The sequence below is a fragment of the Dermochelys coriacea genome, chromosome 3 (assembly GCF_009764565.3).
Source record: "Dermochelys coriacea isolate rDerCor1 chromosome 3, rDerCor1.pri.v4, whole genome shotgun sequence".
Lineage (NCBI taxonomy): Eukaryota > Metazoa > Chordata > Testudines > Dermochelyidae > Dermochelys > Dermochelys coriacea.
The window spans coordinates 184,255,649-184,278,681 of record NC_050070.1 but is presented as its reverse complement, the minus strand read 5'-3'; the positions used below and the strand labels follow the sequence as shown (position 1 = coordinate 184,278,681).

Sequence of the window (23,033 nt, the reverse complement as noted above, 5' to 3'; positions counted from 1 at the left end):
CATGCACTTTCTGTTGCTGCTCACTTGAAATTGTGAATAGAAGTATGAGCAACGGCTCACACTTGCAAATAAGTCTCAGAGCTGTACTAAACCTGGGCCTGGGATAATGTTACCAGCTGCCTTCTGCATCCCAGTGTCAGCCATGTATACGACAATGAATAATATAAAGTGTTACAATAAGAAGTAAAAGCAGTTGAGCACAGTGTTTTAGGGGGCACACAAAGGGTTGATAATAGTGAGTACTGCTGCAGGGCACTTGATGACAGCTTTAGGGTTGTGGAAAATTTAGAAGTGCATTGTTAAGTGCATTAAAAAGAATGGATAGAGATCTGTGAGGATTCTACTGCTATGGAACCTTTCTGCATAGCTTACTTTCTCCTAAATAACATGTGCAGAGAAGAAGAGACTAGTGAAATTGTGCAAGGTGCAGGGTACGATTTTCAGCTTTAAACCTAGACTCCAAAGATATAAGGGTAGATTCTCAGCTGGTTCAAGTTGTCCTAGCTCCATTGAAGTTAATGGTGTAGGACAATGTCCAACAGCTGAGGATCTCCCCACTTCGGATTGGATCAAAACAACAAAGGAAAATAAGTAGTGTCTCATTTTGCATAAATTGCATTATAGCCACTTTCTAATAGAGCTTAATAAAAAGTGGAGATAAACAGGGATTCAAACTCTCCTAAACTTTGGGCAGGAGTCTGAAATCTGAACCTGATTCATATCTATAAAATCTGAACCTGGCTCCAGATCCACATTTTACATCTGGAAACAAACCTCCAAACCTGAACACTCTTGAATGTTTGGGTATTTGATATTCAAATCTGCCACCAAATTTTAATGTTGTGTCTAGAGCCCATCTCTAATAGAGAGTTAATAATGAGGAAAATAACATCTGACTGTTACTTACAGAACAACTGGGCCATTGGCTCCTTGAAAAACCTCATTAGGTAATTTTTCTAGATTGTGATTATCACTAAGATTTCTGTAAAACATAACAAAAAGACAATCAGGGATAAATAACTCTGCTACAGTTACTATTTCCTAGTAATTGCTGTGCTGAATACCAAATAATAAGAATAGTTACAGCTCATCCAAGTAGGTTCCATTAAATGCATGATTCTGTATTTCTCGAATTCCATTTTTATTCAGTCGTCTGCAACAAAGAGACACATTTTAAAAAACTGATTACAAAAAAACTATGCTTGTTTTGAAGCATCAGTAGAATTGCTGGATGATATAAAAATTAGTTAAATAAATAAATGGTGATCTCTAGGATTAATAGAAAGCTATTATAAAATCCCAGCCACTGTTGTTTGGGATAAATTGGATTAAATGTGCTGGGCCAGGTTCTGCTTTCACTAATACTGATGTAAAACCAGAGTAACTGCAATGAAGTCAAAGGTGGTCCTACAGATTTATACCAGAATAAGTGAGATCAGAATCTTTCTGATTGTTAGCATTAATGCCATACAAACTTTGCATTTGCAACGTGTTGTTCAAACCTTGGACTAACTGCTGCTAATTACTGCAGAGAGGAGCAAAATGCAACAGGAAAGACTCCAAAGAGGTGGAAGGGGAAGAGCAGGAGCTTCACTGAAAGCATTCACATGCCTCCAGAAACTGTGAAGACCTCACTGACCCAGTGCTGCAAGATTGGGGTTCAGAGACTTTGGCATGGAGAAATAGCTGGGGAATGAAAAAGGGGACTCCCAGGAGCAATCAGACTTTTTAGCAATCTCGTCTAACAGGCAAACTTCTCATGAAAATCTGCTGGCACATTAGTGCTGCTGGGACCAGCAGTAACTCCCCATCTGTGCCCTCTCTCCCCCTCTGAGAGATAAGGGCAGTGGCAGAGGAGTGGCACTGGCTGCACATCAAAGCAGTGGGAGGCCGCTGGGTGGAAATAGTGCAGAATTTGCTAAGACAGATGCTGAGTTTCTAATGCATCTGCTGCCTTCACAGACTATATCCCCTATATGCTCCACGGCCCCCCTGCTCTCTCATGTTCTCCCCTCTGAGAAAAAAAGTAGGCAGCAATTCCATGTGTTTAAATTCATGGAGTTCTCTGCTGAGTTTTAACTGTGGTTCTTTAACAAATTAACGTTTAATGTCCCTATCCCATGCTCCCTCCATGATCCAAAAAATTTACATTTGGGTCAGTTATATATTATTTATCATTTATACAATATAGTTTTTCATCTCCTTTATTGTTACTCTGTACCACTCACTCCCTCTGGCACTGAATGACAGGCCTGACTGATGGCATGAAACAAACAATTAAATTAAACTTTCAGAAACCGACACATTTTACTTCTTGTTCATACTGAAAGCATGCAAGCGACCCACTAATCTAAGGTTCAAGATGGTGGACTTAGGTCAACAAGAAAATCAATTATAGGCCTGGCTGGAAAGATTACCTTTTTGACAATGAAAGACAAATGTATATGGCTCAACATCTGCAATGTGTGTTAGATCAGATCATGGAAACTGTCTCCCATCCCATCCGCTCACAGGTACTATTAGAAATGAGTGAGCCAACACAGAAAGGCAAGACAATCGGATGCTGTTTTTACCATCTGACATATTTATTATGTTACATCATTCATATTAGTTAGCATCTGCCACTCTGACCTGGAGGAAAAATACAGCCACCACTTTCAAGCAAAAAATGTATACAAATTATACGTTTACCTTTGAGCTAAACCCTGGAGTCCTCAGTCACTTTTTACTCAACTCTCACATAGCCAACCTCCCAAACCTCCCAACCTTTGGCCCAGATTCTTCTCTTATTTAAATCAGCACATATCCTGAGCAACTTCAGAATAAAATGGAAGTCTTGCCTGAGTAAGCTGCGTAAACATGACTTAAAAGCTCTGGAATTTGGCTTCTTGTGTTTATGTTTGATCACTGTATTGGTACATTTACAATATAAAGGGGAAATTCACTCCTGTGCAGAAGGCCAGCACAAAGCCTATAGCACCAATTAAGTCTCATTTATGCTGAATTGTGAATGTTTAAGGAGGGGCATAGATTTTGTGTTGGGGTGAATTTCAATCTTTTATATATTTTTAGGAGTTCTTAACTGACTTTACATAAAACTTCAGTTTAAATTTCCCCTCACATCTTAAGATGTGGTTTGACTTTTAGCTCTAAACACACTATTAACCTCTAGGGAGAAATCCTAGAACAATGAAATCAATAACGATTAGTGGGTATTTAAAAGAATCTGACTGAGAAAGCTGTTGAAGCATAAAACTGACTGGAGAGTGTAAGTGACTCACATTATGCCTTTCCTTTTTAAAAAAAATCCTTTGATAATATAATTTTGGGGATTTTTTTGTGAAGAATTTCCTCAACAATAATGCAAAATGTTAATTAAACATTAATTAACATTAAAAACACAATAAAAGAACTAAAAAAGATGCTCAACTTAAATGTATACCCCAAATTAAAAAAACACAGTAAAAGAACTAAAAAAGAGCCACCATGGCTTAACAACCATGTAAAAGAAGCAGGGAGAGACAAAAAGGCATCTTTTAAAAAGTGGAAGTCAAATCCTAGTGAGGTAAATAGAAAGGAACACAAACACTGCCAAATTAAATGTAAAAATAAGAACATAAGAATGGCCATACTGGGTCAGACCAAAGGTCCATCCAGCCCAGTATCCTGTCTACCGACAGTGGCCAATGCCAGGTGCCCCAGAGGGAGCGAACCTAACAGAAATGATCTAGTGATCTCTCTCCTACCATCCATCTCCACCCTCTGACAAACAGAGGCTAGGGACACCATTCCTGGCTAATAGCCATTAATGGACTTAATCTCCATGAATTTATCCAGTTTTCTTTTAAACCCTGTTATAGTCCTAGCCTTCATAACCTTCTCAGGCAAGGAGTTCCACAGGTTGACTGTGCGCCGAATGAAGAAGAACTTCCTTTTATTATTTTTAAACCTGCTACCCATTAATTTCTTTGGTGGCCCTAGTTCTTATATTGTGGGAACAAGTAAATAACTTTTCCTCATTCACTTTCTCCACACCACTCATGATTTTATATACCTCTATCATATCCCCCCTTAGTTTCCTCTTTTCCAAGCTGAAAAGTCCTAGCCTCTTTAATCTCTCCTCATATGGGACCTGTTCCAAACCCTTAATCATTTTAGTTGCCCTTTTCTGAACCTTTTCTAACGCCAGTATATCTTTTTTGAGATGAGGGGACCACAGCATTATGCAGTATTTAAGATGTTGGCGTACCATGGATTTATATAAGGGCAATAAGATATCCTCTGTCTTATTCTCTATCCCCTTTTTAATGATTCCTAACATCCCATTTGCTTTTTTGACTGCCGCTGCACACTGCGTGGACGTCTTCAGAGAATTATCCACGATGACTCCAAGATCTTTCTCCTGATTAGTTGTAGCTAAATTAGCCCCCATCATATTGCATGTAGAGTTGGGATTATTTTTTCCAATGTCTATTACTTTACCTTTATCCACATTAAATTTTATTTGCCATTTTGTTGCCCAATCACTTAGTTTTGTGAGATCTTTTTGCAATTCTTCACAGTCTGCTTTGGTTTTAACTATCTTGACCAGTTTACTATCATCTGCAAACTTTGCCATCTTGCTGTTTAACCCTTTCTCCAGATCATTTATGAATAAGTTGAATAGGATTGGTCCTAGGACTGACTCTTGGGGAACACCACTAGTTACCCCTCTCCATTCTGAAAATTTACCATTTATTCCTACCCTTTGTTCCCTGTCTTTTAACCAGTTCTCAATCCATGAAAGGATCTTCGCTTTTATCCCATTACAACTTAATTTACATAAGAGCCATTGGTGAGGGACCTTGTCAAAGGCTTTCTGGAAATCTAAGTACACTATGTCCACTGGATCCCCCTTGTCCACATGTTTGTTGACCTCCTCAAAGAACTCTAATAGATTAGTAAGACATGATCTCCCTTTACAGAAACCATGCTGACTTTTGTGCAACAATTTATGTTCATCTATGTGTCTGACAATTTTATTCTTTACTATTGTTTCAACTAATTTGCATGATTCTGATGTTAGACCTACCAGTCTGTAATTGCCAGGATCACCTCTAGAGCCCTTCTTAAATATTGGCATTACATTAGCTCTCTTCCAGTCATTGGGTACAGTAGCTGATTTAAATGACAGGTTACAAACCATAGTTAATAGTTCCGCAATTTCACATTTGAGTTCTTTCAGAACTCTTGGGTGAATGCCATCTGGTCCCGGTGACTTGTTACTGTTAAGTTTCTCAATTAATTCCAAAACCTCCTCTAGTGAAACTTCAATCTGTGACAATTCCTCAGATTTGTCACCTACAAAAGACTGGTCGGGTTTGGGAAACTCCCTATCATCCTCAGCCGTGAAGACTGAAGCAAAGAATTCATTTAGTTTCTCTGCGATGACTTTATTGTCTTTAAGTGCTCTTTTAGTATCTCGATCGTCCAGGGGCCTCACTGGCGGTTTAGCAGGCTTCCTGCTTTTGATGTACTTAAAATACATTTTGTTATGACCTTTTGAGTTTTTGGCTAGCTGTTCTTCAAACTACTTTTTGGCTTTTCTTATTACATTTTTACATTTAATTTGGCAGTGTTTATGCTCCGTTCTATTTACCTCACTAGGATTTGATTTCCACTTTTTAAAAGACTCCTTTTTATCTATCACTGCTTCTTTTACATGGTTGTTAAGCCATGGTGGCTCTTTTTTAGTTCTTTTACTGTGTTTTTTAATTTGGGGTATACATTTAAGTTGAGCATCTATTATGGTGTCTTTGAAAAGTGTCCATGCAGCTTGCAGGGATTTCATTCTAGTCACTGTATCTTTTAATTTCTGTTTAACTAACCTCCTCATTTTTGCATAGTTCCCCTTTCTGAAATTAAATGCCACAGTGTTGGGCTGTTGAGGTGTACTTCCCACTACAGGAATGTTAAATGTTATTATATTATGGTCACTATTTCCAAGTGGTCCTGTTTTAGTTACCTCTTGGACCAGATCCTGAGCTCCACTCAGGACTAGATCGAGAGTTGCCTCTCCCCTTGTGGGTTCCTGTACCGGCTGCTCCAAGAAGCAGTTTCTGCATTTTGTCCTGAGGTGACATGTACCCAGTCAATACGGGGATATGGAAATAACTGAAATACCCCACTATTATTGACTTTTTAATTTTGATACCCTCTCTAATCTCCCTTAGCATTTCATCGTCAATAGCATTGTCCTGGTCAGGTTGTTGATAATAGATCCCTACTGTTATATTCTTATTAGAGAATGGAATTACTATCCATAGAGATTCTACGGAACATGTGGATTTATTTAAGATTTTTATTTCATTTGATTCTACATTTTTTTTCACATGTAGTGCCACTCCCCCACCCCCACATGACCTGTTCTGTCCTTCCAATATATTTTGTACTCCAGAATGATTGTGTCCATTGATTGTCGTCACTCCACTAGGTTTCTCTGATGCCTATTATATCAATATCCTCCTTTAATATAATAAGAAAAGCCCACAAGGAGTTTGAAGAACAGCTAGCCAAAAACTCAAAAGGTAATAACAAAATGTTTTTAAGTACATCAGAAGCAGGAAGCCTGCTAAACAACCAGTGGGGCCCCTGGACAATCGAGATACAAAAGGAGCACTTAAAGATGATAAAGTCATCGCAGAGAAACTAAATGAATTCTTTGCTTCAGTCTTCACGGCTGAGCAAAGACCAAAGCAGACTGTGAAGAACTTCAAAAAGATCTCACAAAACTAAGTGATTGGGCAACAAAATGGCAAAAGAAATTTAATGTGGATAAATGTAAAGTAATAGACATTGGAAAAAATAACCCCAATTATATATACAATCTGATGGGGGCTAATTTAGCTTCAATTAATCAGGAGAAAGATCTTAGAGTCGCTGTGGATGCTCTGAAGATGTCCACACAGTGTGCAGTGGCAGCAAAAAAGCAAATGGGATGTTAGGAATCATTAAAAAGTGGACAGAGAATAAGATGGAGAATATCTTATTGCCCTTATATAAATCCATGGTACGCCGACATCTTAAATACTGCATACAGATGTGGTCCCCTCATCTCAAAAAAATATACTGGTATTAGAAAAGGTTCAGAAAAGGAAAACTAAAATGATTAGGGGTTTGGAACAGGTCCCATATGAGGAGAGATTAAAGAGGCTAAGACTTTTCAGCTTGGAAAAGAGGAGACTAAGGGGATATATAAAATCATGAGCGATGTGGAGAAAGTGAATAAGGAAAAGTTATTTACTTGTTCCCACAATATAAGAACTAGGGGCCACCAAATGAAATTAATGGGCAGCAGGTTTAAAAATAATAAAAGGAAGTTCTGCTTCACACAGTGCACAGTCAACCTGTGGGACTCCTTGCCTGAAGAGGTTGTGAAGGCTAGGACTATAACAGGGTTTAAAAGAGAACTGGATAAATTCATGGAGGTTAAGTCCATTAATTGCTATTAGCCAGGATGGGTAAGGAATGGTGTCCATAGCCTCTGTTTGTCAGAGGGTGGAGATAATGGCAGGAGAGAGATCACTAGATCATTACCTGTTAGGTTCACCCCCTCTGGGGCACCTGGTATTGGCCACTGTCGGTAGACAGGATACTGGGCTGGATGGACCTTTGGTCTGACCCAGTATGCCATTCTTATGTTCTTATGTTCTTTTTAGTTGGTCTATATTGGTTAAAATGTGCAGCAGTGATCAGATATGCCTGCCAAGGCTGGAATAAAATAACATAGTGATGCTGGGGGCTTTACATGACGTAGGATCTATTTTTTTTAATATAATAAACTTAGTTCCATGGATTACTATTTCTGATATAAATATTTCACAATAGTGCAAGTGAAGGAACATTAAGGTTATGTGGGGATGGAGGCAAATTTGGGTTTAAAATGAGGTATTTCCTTCCTACGGAGAGATATTCAGTACTGCGAGGTATACCAGAAGAAGATCTTATTAAAGGTATACAAGAAACTGAATAAACTAAATAGTATACTTGTCATAAATATAAAGGGAAGGGTAACAACCTTTATGTATGGAGTATCATAACATCCTTCCTGGCCATAGGTACAGAATTCCCTTACCTGTAAGGGGTTAATCAGTTCAATTAACCTAGTTGGCACCTGACCAGACGGACCAATGGGAAAGGAAGATACTTCCAAATCGGGGAGGGAGGGGGAAGATTTTGTTTGTGCTCTCTTTGTTGGTTCCCTCTCAGGACAAAGAGAGAGAACAAGCAAGTAATCCAGCTCCTTCTGAAATGATACATCTAAAATTACAGAAATTGTAAAATTATAGCAAGGAAATGCATTAGATTATCTTTTGTTTTAGCTTGTGAATTTTCCCTGTGCTAAGAGGAAGGTTTATTCATGTTTTTGTAACTTTGAAGTTGAGCCTAGTGGGGAATCCTCTGTGTTTTAAATCTTTTTATTACCCTGTAAAATTACCTTCCCTCCTGATTTTAGAGGTGTTTCTTTTACTTTTTTCTTTATAATAAAGTTCTTTTAAGAACCTGATTGATTTTAGTGTCCAAAACATAAAAGGTCTGGTCTGTACTTTTATTAAAACCTATTGGTTGGTATATTATTCTCAAGCCTCCCTAGGAAAGAGGGTGAAGGGGTTTGGGGAGATATTGGGGGGGGATAGGGCTCCAAGTGGCCCCTCCCTGAATGTTTGTTGAAATCACTTGGTGGTGGCAGCAATACCATCCAAAGATAAGGAAAGGAATTTGTGCCTTGGGGAAGTTTTTAACCTAAGATGGTGGAATATAAGATTAGGGTGTCTTTCATCCGGGTCTCCACATCTGTATCCCAGGGTTCAGAGTGGGGAGGGAACCCTGACAGTACTTCATTCCTGGAAGAAATTAGCTCTACTTTCTGTATAAAAGCAGAATAGCTGCAATGAAGTCAAAGGTGTGTAAAAGCAGCTTTCTCCTATTTTTCTGTGGCCCATCCATGATATTCCCTGTGGGTGAAATTCACCCGTGTAGAGGGCTACCACAGAACTATGAACAATTTTAGGGGATGTTGATATGAATACTTAGTTTGTGGCAAGCTTCAGTGTAATCTACCTTGTTCTATCCTGCCACACAATAACTGTCTGTGTGGATTCTCCTGCCATTCAATAATAGTTCTATAGTGCACTTTTAATCTATTCCCATTTCAAAGCAGGGAAGATCAAAGTGCACTATGGATCTTTTAGTGCACTGCAGCAGGGTCCACATGGATACTCAGTGTACAAGCAGGATTTACACCTGTTTTCTGCAACTAAGTGTTTGTGTAGACAAGCCCTAAGGGCTACCTCTGAACTCCATCAACCTCATATCCCAAAATCATCCCATGCAGCAGCATGAGACTGTCTTACTCATCTTGTCTTCATGTATGGGTCACAGTCCAAAAAAAAAAAAAGACTGAGATCCACTGGTCTAGTTAAGTGAGAATGGGGCTGGGAGTCACAGACTCTTGAATTCTAATCTTAGCTGTGTCATTGGTTCATTTTGTGTCCTTGGATAGGTCACCTAACCTTTGTGTCTGTTTTCTCTCTATAAAATAAAGATAATGGGCTGGATTTTCAGCTGCACCCATTGTTCATTGGATGCAATTTTTTGGTAAGGCAACTTGAAAAGGAACATTAAAGGTTGATGTCCAAGTTTGTCATCTACTCTATGGCTTCTGGTGACATGGAATGAATCAAAGCTGTCCCACTCGAGAAGTATCTTGGGGAAGGAAGCAGTTCACTAGATATTCCATTGTTTGGATGTCTTCTCCACATTTGCATATTGGGCTGGCCTTCATTTTTGGTGGATGTAGTTGAATGTGGATGCTGTTGATGTGGGGGCAGAGAGGAACTGGTTGTGACTCCCTGATTCTGGGGCTAGTTCTATGCCAACCCTAACCCTCATGTAGTTTACTGCAGCCTGAGGTCTGCTCTAAAGTTAGTGGGCTTTGACTTCAAGGGACCATTACACCTGTACAGAATAGCTGGAGTGCAGTAGCACTCAGGTTTCACTCTTCCCCAAAATGACCACTATACCACGGGATAGGTGGCACAAGAGCCTCAGGGTCAACATGGTACTCCTACAAGCTTGGGAAATCCCCAGCTAGGGAGATAAGGCAGTTCTCTGGTCCCATCATGTTGCGAGGGTAGCAGGTGGCATAAAGAAATCAGATAACAGGAAAGAATCTGGCTCCACAGTAGTTAGTTACCTCACCTCTTAGGGGTTTGTAGAAATTCAGAAGGTGCTGTTTGCAAAGTGCTTAGAAGATGCAAAGTGCCATATATAGGTGCTAAGTATTATCATTATGATTAAATAAGACAGACAATGTAAACAAATGAGATTTAGGATCTTATTCTCTGGGTATCTATTCCACATAACAGTGGGGATATCCCTGATAATACTTTTTCACTCTTCAGAGAATACTATCCACATTTAGTAGATTGGGGATGGATGGATAAATGGTGGGGTAGACCAGTGGTTCTCAACCAAGGGTTCGGGGCCCCCTAGGGGGCCTCAAGCAGGTTTCAGGGAGGCTCCAAGCAGAGCCAGCATTAGACTTGCTGGGGCACAGGCAGAAAGCCGAAGCCCCATCGCATGGGTCTGAAGGCCAGGTCCCTGAGCCCTGCCACCCGGGGCTGAAGCTGAAGCCTGAACAATGTAGCCTTGTAGGAGCACTGGTGGCATGGGGCCCCAGGAAATTGCCCTGCGTGCTACCCACTAATCCCAGCCCTGGCTTTTATATGCACAAAACCAATTACTGTGACACAGGTGGACCATGGAGTTTTTATAGCATGTTTGGTTGGGGGGCGCTTGGGAAGAAAAAGGTTGAGAATCTGTGGGGTAGACAATGGAGGGGTAATAGTAGTTAATCTTGCTATAGCTCTATCTTCAAATATTGAGGGTCTTATCCTGCTTCCACCCTAATCAGTAAGATCAGAATTGGTCCCTTGTTGCATGACCCCTGCTTCCTGAATTTGAGTCAAGCTGCAGGGAGTAATGGGAAATTTTCCAAACTAGGCATTTGCCTAGGTGGAATGAAAGCAGCTTTTTAGTACAGCGAACAAACTTTCAATGTTCCTTTAAAAGGGATCAGGAAACCCAGCTAGTTCATTAAAAAACATCATTGTTAAGTTAAATGAGAAGTCATCTAACTACACAGCATGAAACTGCATTGTGAAGTGGCCTGTAACAATACATTAACGTTATGTACAAGTATACCATATTTTACACATATCTACATGTAATTTGCTTGAATAATGAATGTCTTTGAATGATGTATCTTACTGCAAATATGGATGAGCTATTCGTTCTTTGGAACACAATTTGTAATATATGGAACCATCATGGTCTTTAACCTTGGTACCATTAATTATTACATTTTCTCTATGCTCTGCTCTGATTCTAAAATACAGAGCTGAAATGAAAAGGCTGGAGGGAGAGAGAGATTACTGAATACTGAAAGTATAAAAGAAGACAAGAGATATTTCTTAGTTAGGAGCTTTGCCCATTGCAAACCCATTTAAATATGGGGGGAGGGGTTTAAAGTGGGTTCTGGGTTCAATTTCTACTTAGGAAAAACTGGGGGGGGAAGGAGCAGAAAGGGGTCAGAGAGAAGAAACCTAGTGAAAAATGAGGGTGTCAAATGGAATAGTGCACAGACAGAGTGAAGAATAAACAAAGGCTGTGTAAAAAGAGCAGTGATATAGGGGAGATGAAAAAAAGAGGATATCTAATTATTCTCTGCTGTCCTGAGTTTATACTTGGAGGAGACAGCCATCAGGCTTATTGGCTCCATGATGCTCTGCTGGCCCTATTTGTATGCTTGCCAGCTTAACTTTTCGGGGGCAGTTCTATCCCTGATACACAGCACATATATAGTTCTCACTGTTGCCCCATCCCGTTGGCTTCCTCCCACCTGTTTTCTGTATCTACATGTTGTCTCTTGTTACATACTTTGGCAAATGTGTAGGACAAGAATCATCTTTTTGTTCAGTGTGTGTTGCACTGGGGCTCCAATCCCTGCCTGGTGTCTTGAGGGGCTGCACAATACAAATATTTAACAACAAGACAGGTTTCTTCCAGCCAGAATTTGTTATAAATGAATTCAATCTTCTTGGGGTAAAAAAACCAACATGGGTTTGAATTACAGGGTAAAATTAGTTTTGCAAAACTATAAAATAGCACTCAACAAGGTTTCGCAGGCTCTATTCTGGAGACGATGTAAACTAACGTGATATTTGCCAGTTCTTACTCACATAATGACACTTTCAGAACTCAGGCCCATGAAGGAATTCCTTTCAATTGTACGTATATTTATATTATCTTGAATATCTCTGAAAAAGAAAGTAAAGTAAAAATTAAACAGTTTTGTAGCTCTGTGATCCTTTCATTTCTTTGACAGGAAATGATGCTTCAAACACCAAAACAATTTTTCTTCATATTAGATCTGAGAAAATATTTTACATGTAGGTTTCCTGAGTGATATCACTAAGTTTGTCCAAGTACTGCTGGGGAGTGAAATGGGAGCAATCACTTCCATACTATTTCTTTTTGCTTTCTAGATCATGTATCTTAAGCAAGGCAAAATCAACAGTATGCACTTAGGGCTGGATCCTACAACCCTCAGACCCATGAATAATACTGCCACAACAAGTAATTAAAGAAGTTGCAGGATTGGCCCCTAAACTAATGCAGAAAAGAGTGGTCTTTTTTGGCCCTGATTCATGAAGGTACTTAAGAATGTAAGTAATTTCTCCACTAATGTCAGCTACTCGTGCTTAAAACTAGGTCAGGCTAAACTGGGGCCTCTGACAGTCTATTGCATTGACAAGTATTCATTTCACTCAGTTCCACAGTAATATATTTTTGACTGATATATAAAAGGATATACTCATACACATTTCTGTTATTTGCTCAAAATACAGTTCCAAGCAGTTAAACAGTATCACTCATAATTTACACTGGGAGAATTGTTGTTTTCATGCTGTTTTTAATGGAAAGCAGTGAACATAATGAATTGCTTGCAATGCCTGAAACCTAATGCAGCTCTAAACTTGTCTCATTCTGAGCGCTATATATGGCCATAATACTGAATTATCTGATAGTTAAACAGGGGCCTCATTCTGCAAGTGTAACTCCGATTGAAATCAACAGGAGTATCAGTAAGTGAAATTCACACTTGTACAAAGAGCCAGGACAAGGCCTTATAACATTTATACATACATGCATACACACACATGTGCATGCACGCATACACACACACTACTAAATTCCCACTTATGGAGTGAAATTCTGCCCCTCTGAAGTCAACAGGAGTGTTGCAATTGACTTTAAGAGGGCCAGGATTTCAACCAACATCTATTTTGGGACTTTATGGTATGTAGGCCTCATGCTGGCCTTCTGCAAAGGGAGGAATTTCACCTCAGGCAAATAACCCGTGATTCACTAGCACAGATCGATCCAGAGTAACTAAGTCTGAAGTTGATTACAAAGCTGCCTAGAAAAAAGGTTACATAAGTCCTTGCATGCTGTACCTGCTATATGGATTCACAAAGAGCTAGAGTGCAATTCCAGAAACTCCATACTTGACAAAACACAGTACCAATATATTTGCATAGCAGTACCCAAAATAGGTGGTGGATTAATATTCTTGAAGATTAATGTCATATAAGATTTAAATCTAAGCAAGAGTAATGGAAACATACTCCAACTTTCTATTAATATACCTCAACACCAGCCACCTGTAAGGGTAAAACAAGAGTGCCTATTCATTCCCTGGGTGCTCTGCTTGTGACTGCCAACTAGGGCTGCTGAAAAATTCCTATCCAAACTGTGTTTTTGATAGTGAATTCCTGTTAAAGTCAATTGCAAAATTCCTACTGACTTCAAGGGGTCAGGATTATCAAACCTGGTTTTTGATGGAAAATTTGGGTTTTTGACTAAATGAAAATTTTCACAGAGAGTCCCTGCTTTCCATGGAAAGTGTTGACTTTTTGTTGGAAAAAAAGAAAAGAAAAGAAAAGAAAAATGTTTGTGTTTTTGTTTTTTCAACAAAAAGTCAAAATTTTCCATGGAAACTTTTAAATTAATGATTTGTTCTCCATTTTTGTTGAAATTTTCTAAGGGAAAAATTACCCTATTTTCCAATCACCTCTATTGCCAACACGGGTGTTGACTGCAGTGATTTTTTGTGACCTGTCCACTGGGAAGTGGATTGAGACCAACTCATTTTACACTGATCATAGAACAGTCACCAGATGACAACAAATTTCTGTCTCTGCCAGCCTGGTTTGAATATAAATTGGTGACTTACAAGTTAAAGGCTATTGTCGGTCCCATGAACCAAATAAAAAGTTCTCTGTCACATGCCACATATCAAATCTGGTATAGAGAAGTCACAGGAACACTCAAATAATGTAAAACAAATTATCAATGCACACAATTGGTGATGAAGTGACAAAGTCACTAAACAACTGCAAAGGAAAACGTGTCCTAGATCTTATTAGAGGAGCAGACCATTCGAATGGAGATAACAAAAAGTTAAAAGCAGCCAATATAAACTTACAATAAAACTTTCTGGAGAGATTGTAGCTTATGTACAGTTGGTAAAAACTTAATACCAGTGTTTGATATTGACCTAAAGAGGGAGAGAACAAATGAAGATTATTAGCTGTGGCTCAAGAGTAAAATAAAACTAACAGAGAAGAAATACTGGAATAAAATTGCAATAATTTAGGGCATAATTGATCCGTGTGCAGAAGGCCTATACACCAGGGAAGCCATACTTATGTTGTATAGTATGGGTGGGATATTCAAAAGTAGTGGCCTAACCCTGAAGTCAGGAGTAAAACTCTCACTGATTTCAATGGGAGAGGAGTAAGGGCAATGCTGACTGCTTTCTGAAATGCTACCCTCAGGACTTAAACTGATGTTGCCTAGGGGCCTTTCACTGACCCCCTGCACAGGGGTGCATTTCAGCCTTAATTTGTTAGGTTTCAGAAATGTATTTTGCTTAGATGTCAGTTCATCAATAGTGCTTTGGTTCAGCAACTGAAGGATCCAGGTTAGGGATTGATTTTAGGGTGCCCAAAATAAAATGAAAGAAGGGCATGCCTATTACACAGATTCGGGGAGACCTCAGAATCAAGAGTAGAAAGCATTTGATTTCTAATTTTACACCTTTTATTGATTTAATGAAGACATGAACTACCAGACTGAGAATAATTAAAGTACCTGACCTTCTGGACTGAAGAAAGATTCTGTCATGGCGTTTGTTTCTCCACTATCTTTTAAGCTGATTAATCACAGTGATACAGAATAACATATTTTTATAATGTTTTTGTAAATATGAACCCATTTTTAAACATAATTTTTAACCTTCACTTTAGTGGAATTCTCATTTCCACTGGAAAATGCCAGGTTTCTTGCAACAGGGGTTGTGGTTGAAGCCTGTGAACATGCTCTTCAGAGTCCAAGACAAATTAGCTGGCAGACTCAGTAGGACTCAAGAGCTTGTCTATACTTATGGCTAGATCAGCACTTCTGCGATTGATGGCAGAGTGCTCTCCCATTGAGTGTGGTGTTTCAGCTCCCCAAGAAGAATAAGGTAAGTAGGCAGGAGAGCGTCTCCTGTTGACACAGTGCAGTGTAGACACTGCTCTAAGTCAACCTAACTTAAGTCGACTTATGTAACTGAAGTAGCGTAACTTAGGACGACTTACAGCTGTAGTGGAGACCAGTCCCCAGAAGTCCACAGGTTTTATTTGGCAAGGGTTACCCTGCCACAGTCTACTTACATCATTCAGGCTAGTCACAGATGGCACAGAAAAGCTCTATGGTCTTTTGCAGCAGAGCAAAGAACTAGTCCCATGGAGAAAACAAACACAATAATCCTGTCCCAGGCCTACCTTCCTCTGGGGAGACTGGCAATCAGTCTTGGGAGAGGTACTGAGCATACCCTTTCCTCTTACTGAGCTTTCCTCTTTCCTTTTTAACTGCCCCCCTTACTACCTGACAACAAGTGCAAATGTGGCAGGGCGGCCGAGTGGGCTCCTAGCAGCTGGTTAACCCTTGCTGGCCCAGGATGGGGATGACACACCCCAACACAAGGCCAAACCAGAATATTACAGAACACAATACTTTTTTTGGCTCATAAAATTTTATCTAGTTTGATAACATTGATGATATATTGATCACCTATATACAGTGAAAGGACAGTGCCACAGGTATCAGCAAAGCTGCCTGGGCTTCTAGCTTAGGCCAGTTGCATTACCAGACAAAGAGAAGAGCAGGCTTCAGTTAAGGCAAATTGCCTGTATGTTTCTACTGTGTGAGGTGGTATTGGAGGTAACCTTGAACTGAGAATACTGGTTTTTTTTGTTTTTAAAGAAATATATTAGTGGTATATCGAATGTTTTGGGTATGTCTACATTAGACACTTCAGGAACAGAAGAGGTTATTCTATCACTGTAGTAAATCTACCTCTCTGAGTGGCAGTAGCTAAGCTCATAGAAGACTTCTTAGGCTTAGGCTGGCTTCATTACTTTGCACAGGGCATGACATTTTTCAGTCCTGAGCAATGTAGTTAAGCCAACCTAAAGTCGTAGGCTAGACCAGGCCTTTGTATTAGCATCTACACAGAATAGTGGTCTTCTGTTATTGGATGTAATTTTTTTTTGCATGCTTACATTCTTGAATAATTAAATGATGATGAAAAACTCTGGCTGAGACGCTGGAAAACATAATAAGCATTCATATAATGTTCAATGTGAAACTGAAATGTTCCTGAAAAGTTGTTAAAAGACCCTTCAGGTATTCATGACCAAATGTGGAAATCTAAACAGGACATCCAAATCCCACATTTGGGCATTTAAATTGACACTTAGGTCCATAAAATGGCCATTTACATACCTAAGTGTTGATTCAAGCTCTCAAATGCGGAATATGGATACGCTATTTAGACACGATGAAAAATGGGTTCCTTGGTGGTCTCATTTTATAACCACAAGCTTTTGCATTACATGAAAGAACATTTAAAGGGATGGCACTGAATATGCAAGAATACACCTTGGGGACAATTTCTTAAATGTCACAATTACTTTGTCTTGGGAACAGGCATGCTTGTACTGGATAAAAACAACTCCAACTTGTCACAAGTGATCAAGAAAGTGCAACAAAATGTACTTTGCAAAACTAACATATACAGATAAATTGAAAGGCATTATTAATGCAGCAGGTGGGTCATCACAAGATTTTTATTTTTAATGTACATCTTGCAGTGCTGCACAGTGAATAGAGTTAGCAAAACAACCATTAAAAAAGGTAGAAAGACACTGCCTGCATCAACTTCCTTACAGTACTTAAAGTTCAATTGCTAAATGAGCTGAGAATTGTGTGGGGTTTGATTTTCAATGAGAGTCCTATGGCTATAATTCCATGCAATTGTTTAAGGTGTTAAATGTGAGAGACACTTGTATTTAAATACAAATTATACCATGCATTTGTTTTAATAACGTCTGTGCTGAGGCAGATAACAATCTGTTGCCAGATTGTGTAGGGTTATAGTAGGGCAGAGGGGAGGGAATTAATAGCTTTCCTCCCCAAAGCTAAGCTTGATCCTTGTGTTCAGACAGTGCAAGGACTACAGTACTCTCGCACCACCACCATCACCATCACCACCACCACTAGGTCCCCCAAAAGGTAGGTCATGTTGGTCAGCAGAGCTTGCACCCCGCAAGTGGGAAGGGGAACTTGTAATGTCTGCATGATGCAGCAGTCACTATCCTTCTGTTTTCCCAGAGGCATTGGGCAGGATTCTGTTCTCACATCAGGTATGTGTAATTCGACTGCTTTTAATGGCATGGGATTATGGAGTATAAAATTTAGAAAATCGTAACACTTTTATTAAATCTACAGGTAGTGCAGTGTGTGGAGTGCACTGGTGGACAGGACAATGATTAGAAACAGGAAAGACTGTTTTTTAGCAACTCGTGGCAGAAAAACTAAAAACATGGTTAAACCATAGTTCTGTCGGGCCTCCCTCTCTCTTTTTACTCAAACAACAAATCTCTAGAGTGAATCTCGTAATCTTGTTAGAATGTAGATAATCACATTTACTGGATATCCGTCCTGCAGGACAGTTTTGTCAATATATTTACCATGTAATATATATGTTCTGTTTATACTACCTTTAAACAAGTGTCTCCTTTAATATACATTATAACTGAATCCCATCTACCAGATATATAAATAGCTCTGTAGCAGCTTGCTTCTCTCAGATTGTCAGTGGCTGCATTCCAAAGTCATAATTGTCTTTTAAAAAAGGTTACACAGGATGGAGTGTTTTTTTCCAAAAACCAAAACACCCACCCACATCTCTCTTGGATTTTCTGGCACTCATTTGCAGATACTGAGCCAAATTCCACTCTTATTTATGCAACCATAGGAGATGCCTCATAAAATTGAGAGCATGGATTAACTTATTAACTTATTGTACATATTTGTTAAATGAACCAAATACGTAAGTCAGAGACAAAGATGAGATTTCTAAATCATTCATACTGGTTTATATTATAAACATATATATATATATATATATATATATATGTACACACACATATCCTAATAAAATAAACAAAGATCAGAAGTTAGTTTTAAATGCAGAAGCCATTTGAGATATAAGTCAAGAATTCAGCAGTTAAGAACACACTCAAATAACCTTTCAGAACAAAAAATCAGATCGGCCAGATACTCAGTGGAAGTAAATTGACATAGCTCTGGCCCTGTATGTTACATGCAAATCCCAAAAGATAGTTACATATAATGTGGATGAAAAATTCTAAACAAAGTGGGAAAACCTCAGACATTTGGTTGGAGTGTTTCAATTCTAATTCTTGAAAATGATCCAGTGGAATGTCAGTTCTGTAATGAAGCTCTAGCTGGCAAACACGAACCAAGTAATTCGGAATATGCTAACATTCCACAGGAAGGTGCGTAGTGTGTTGGGGAGATTACCATAAAACTCTCAGGGGCAGACTGAGCCACTTAGCCACAGTCCTGAGTTGGAAGAACTGCAGAGTCACCAACCCCAGGGGGAGCTTGTGGAAGGGATTGTACTTCAGGGAAACATAATTAATTTCTTTTGAAGCTCCTTAAGGTATCTTTCAGGTGGTGCAGACTGCTCCTTTACAGTGTGCACAGCCCAGTCCATGGACTGGTACAGTCAGAGCTGTATAGTCAAAGTGCTCTCCCAAGTGCAAGGGCTACAAATGACCTTGAACCTAGAGCAGAGCATGCATATAGGTGGGGAATGTCTCTTTGTGCCCGCCTGCATTCCCTTCCTCCCCTGAGGACACACTCAAGGACCAGGGGCTATGTGGAATTCAGTGTTAATCATCATTATGCTGTACTGTATCCTTGTAGCAAGGCCAAAGATCTCTGTATTTAGGAAGCATGCTATTAATTGTGTGTGCCAGCTTTTCCAAGAAGTCATGTTCTGCATGCACAAACACAGTGATGGAAAGCCTGTGACAGTAGGTTTGCCATCTACAAAGCAACATGAACATTGTTTCCACTTTTTCCTGAGACCTAGTTATACAGCCACAATAATGTTCTGAAAATGTTATATTTAAATACTGTTTTCCTTTTAAATTGAAATAATTCAAGGTGGGAGCTGGACATACCCACTGTAACAGCATCATAGGACCTAGATTACAAATGTGAACTAATTTTGGAAAGAAAAGAGAGGTTTGAAAAGGCATTGCTACATGCCAATGTACAATACCTCAGCTTACTATCCTTCCCCAATATGACAGTTAGATAAATTATCTTGCACCCGTGAAAAGGTCAACAAGTTACCATTTTGAAACAGACTCTCTCTTTGGCATATATCCAAGAAAGCCAATTAACAATTTTTCTCTGCTTGAGAAAGACTGGTGAGGAAGTTTATGGTGTGTTTTTTAGTTTGATGATGTCTGACCCAGAAAAGTTTATTATATTTTAGAACAGAATTTTTTTCTCAGACTTTTTCCCAGTGATAATATAGGATGTTAATGGGCTGCAGTGGAGTCCATTACTGCATGTGGGAATGTACTTCTACCAGAGCTGACATGCAATACCATATTAATATTCGATACTTAGAAAATGTAATTATCCCATAGGTTGATGGGAGCACTGAGAAATCTAGCTATCACTTCTTCCTTAGACATAATAAAGAGCTAGTAATAGTATTCATATGTTTGAAGAATCTTATAGAAAACCCCTTAAGCAGCATACTGCAAAGTTCATTAAATTGATGGGCTACTGATATTTTAATACTTTGCCCAGTGTCTCTCCATCTCATGCATTGACAATGTTCTGTGTTTTGTATTGTCTTCTGCAAACTGACAATAAGTACCTATTTTTGCTTTAGTTTTTTTGAACTGGATTTTGACAATCTGATCACAGACAATGTACTGGCTGTGGATCTTAGAACATATGAGTTGGCATACTGACCAGGGCAGTAGCCCATTTAGTCTGATATCCTGTCATTGACATTGACCAATATCAGAACCTTCAGAAGAAGGTGCAAGACTCGCAGTAATGGGCAATTATATAACAACCTACAATTTCTTCCTAGCTTCTGATGGTTAGTCTAAGTTATGTTGTGGTGCATGAGGGTTTGTTACTCCCCTTACAATTTTTTTTCCTATTTTATGAGTTGTGGATGTTCTCCACATATATAGCCATATACATGCCTAATCCTTTTTTGACTCCTATTAAGCACTTGGCTTGAATGGAATCATGTGGCAGGGAGCCCCACAGATTAATTATGCAGTGAGTAAAAAAAGTATTCCCTTATCTCAGTTTTAAATGTCTTGCCTTCCATTTTCATTGACTATCCCCTTGATTTTGTATTATGAGAAAGGATAAACAGGAGAATCTGATTTACCTTCTTTCTATCAGTTGTTCTTTTGTACATTTCTATTGTGTCCTCTCTGAGCAATTTCCTCCCTAAACAAAACTATCCCGATCTTTTCATCATTAAAATAAATGTATCTCTGTCCTCTAAAGAGAGGTTGAGAAAAAGGCAAATGGTAGCCTGTGAAACGGTCAAGAGCATGGAGAACATTGGGGTATTTCATCTAGAAATGTGCCAAGGAAGGACATCTGGGTATCATTGTAGGCATAGGAGGGCATAAACAGCTTGAAAGGATAAGGGTCCATCACCATCACAGCACTCATTCTTTCTCTCTTTCTTGTTCTCAACAAATGACTATTCCAGGGTGGATATATATTAAATAGACACTGGGCTAGAAAGAAGAGGTGGGAAGCCTTGAGTCCAGTTGTCTGAGGCTACCTACCAGATCAAGCCCCACATGGAACTTAGGCAACTGAATGTCTATCTTTCCCAGGTTTGCAAATTACTCAGAAATTTAATGGAGGATAGGTTACAGTGGGGCAGAAGTGTGCATACCGCAGGGTCCAAAACTTAGGTGCCTAGGAAATTTTGACAGCAGAAAGTTAGCCTGAGTGAGTTTATGCACTGACAGGGCTAGACAGAAGCCAACCGGGAGTTTTGTGGATCGCATTGGTGCTGTGCACAGATACTTAGATGTCTAACTCTGGAGTTTAAGTGCCCAAGGTGCTTTGTGAATTGTACCCAGGGAATTAGAAATCATCAGAACTGGTTGAACAAATTGTTATGTAAATCAGCACAGCTCCATGATGCTGCTACAGTGGTTTACACCAGCTGAGAATCTGGACCAACATTCATACCAACTTTTGGCAATTTCTCAAGTTTATAACTGAATAATACCGCAAGGTTTGGCATTTTAGCAATCAAGTAACTGTTTGGAAATATCCTCCCCCCCCATTAAACTGTAGTAAGCACTGTCCCAAAGGTGCTGTGGAGGGGAACTGTAAGGAGAAATTGAACAAAGGTTTAGGGAAAATAAGGGAAATGAACACAAAGAAATGGAAAGGAAAAAAGGAACCAGAATGTGAAAGAAATGTTGGCGGGATTAATACTGGTGACAGGTCAGGCTATGACAGCTATGTGGGGAAAGAACTAGCACAACAGTCAATGCCCTATAGTGAGCAGAGAATTGGGTGTGGTTTGATAGCTTTGAGTTCTGTTTCCACGCATTCATAAGTGTGGATGTTTTCTTTGTTACACACAACTGTCTTGTAGCTATCTCACTTGGGCCATAATTCAGCGCCCTTTGAAGTCAATGGAAAGAGTCCCAATGACGCCAACATATAACTGGGCTGGGGAGGCTTACCCTTTCCTTGAGCATCCTATTTCATGCATTTCTACTTGGAAAATGAGTGAAAAAAGTGTATTGATATCTATGCAAAGACAGATGCTTTTTTGTTTCCATATATCAGTTAGTTATATTTGAGAAAATATGCTGTTGTTCACTCTTTTTCATAGGCATTGCTAGCCCTGCCAAGTAAACTATATTTGGCATAGGCTATGCATTCTTTGCTGCTTGCTGTGAGGATTTTATTTAGGGTAGACAATGACATACTTTTGCACCTATGTAGCCATTTATAGTCAAACATAAAGGTATAGTAGTTCATAGAGTATGGGTAACATTCAGTCTGGCAGCCAAAGGCAAAAGGCATGTAAATTATACTCATGACAACTGGAATATCATTCATTTTCCCCATTGCCAAGAAAATATGCCTTTACCCACATGAAGATGTTTGCATTGTTATTTCCCTATTAAACACCCTGACATTCAGTTAGTCAAATCTCATTGTGGCTTCAGCTAATTTTGGTACAGCAGACACTCTAGCCAGGTTACAGCCCCATTGCTTCTCAGAGGCAAATGCCCAGCACAGCATCCCAGTGGAGAAGGGGAACTCTCTGCTAGAACACGGCGCAGCATCAGGCCCTGTGCCTCTGCCTACTTTCTTGTACAGAAGTTGGGGATATGGTGTGATGGAGGCTGTGCTCTGCTACATCAATCCTCCCCTGCGGCAGAGTCCATTACGGTTCCTCTACCACTGGCACAATTCAGAAC

At 39.4% G+C, this 23,033-nt stretch overlaps 1 protein-coding gene and 1 long non-coding RNA gene across 2 annotated transcripts in view; one reads left to right on the top strand and one right to left on the bottom strand.

The window, feature by feature from the left end:
• LOC122459667 overlaps nt 1–23,033 on the top strand; it is a 1,177,620-nt gene that overhangs the window by 1,027,655 nt on the left and 126,932 nt on the right. The gene's annotated exons all lie outside the window — the stretch shown is intronic.
• The window catches only part of LOC119853209 (follicle-stimulating hormone receptor), a 155,361-nt gene that overhangs the window by 19,754 nt on the left and 112,574 nt on the right, over nt 1–23,033 (bottom strand). Inside the window, 4 exon segments of the mRNA XM_038395966.2 lie at nt 908–982; nt 1,085–1,153; nt 12,282–12,359; nt 14,591–14,662. Of these exon segments, the coding sequence (XP_038251894.1) occupies nt 908–982; nt 1,085–1,153; nt 12,282–12,359; nt 14,591–14,662 (294 nt within the window).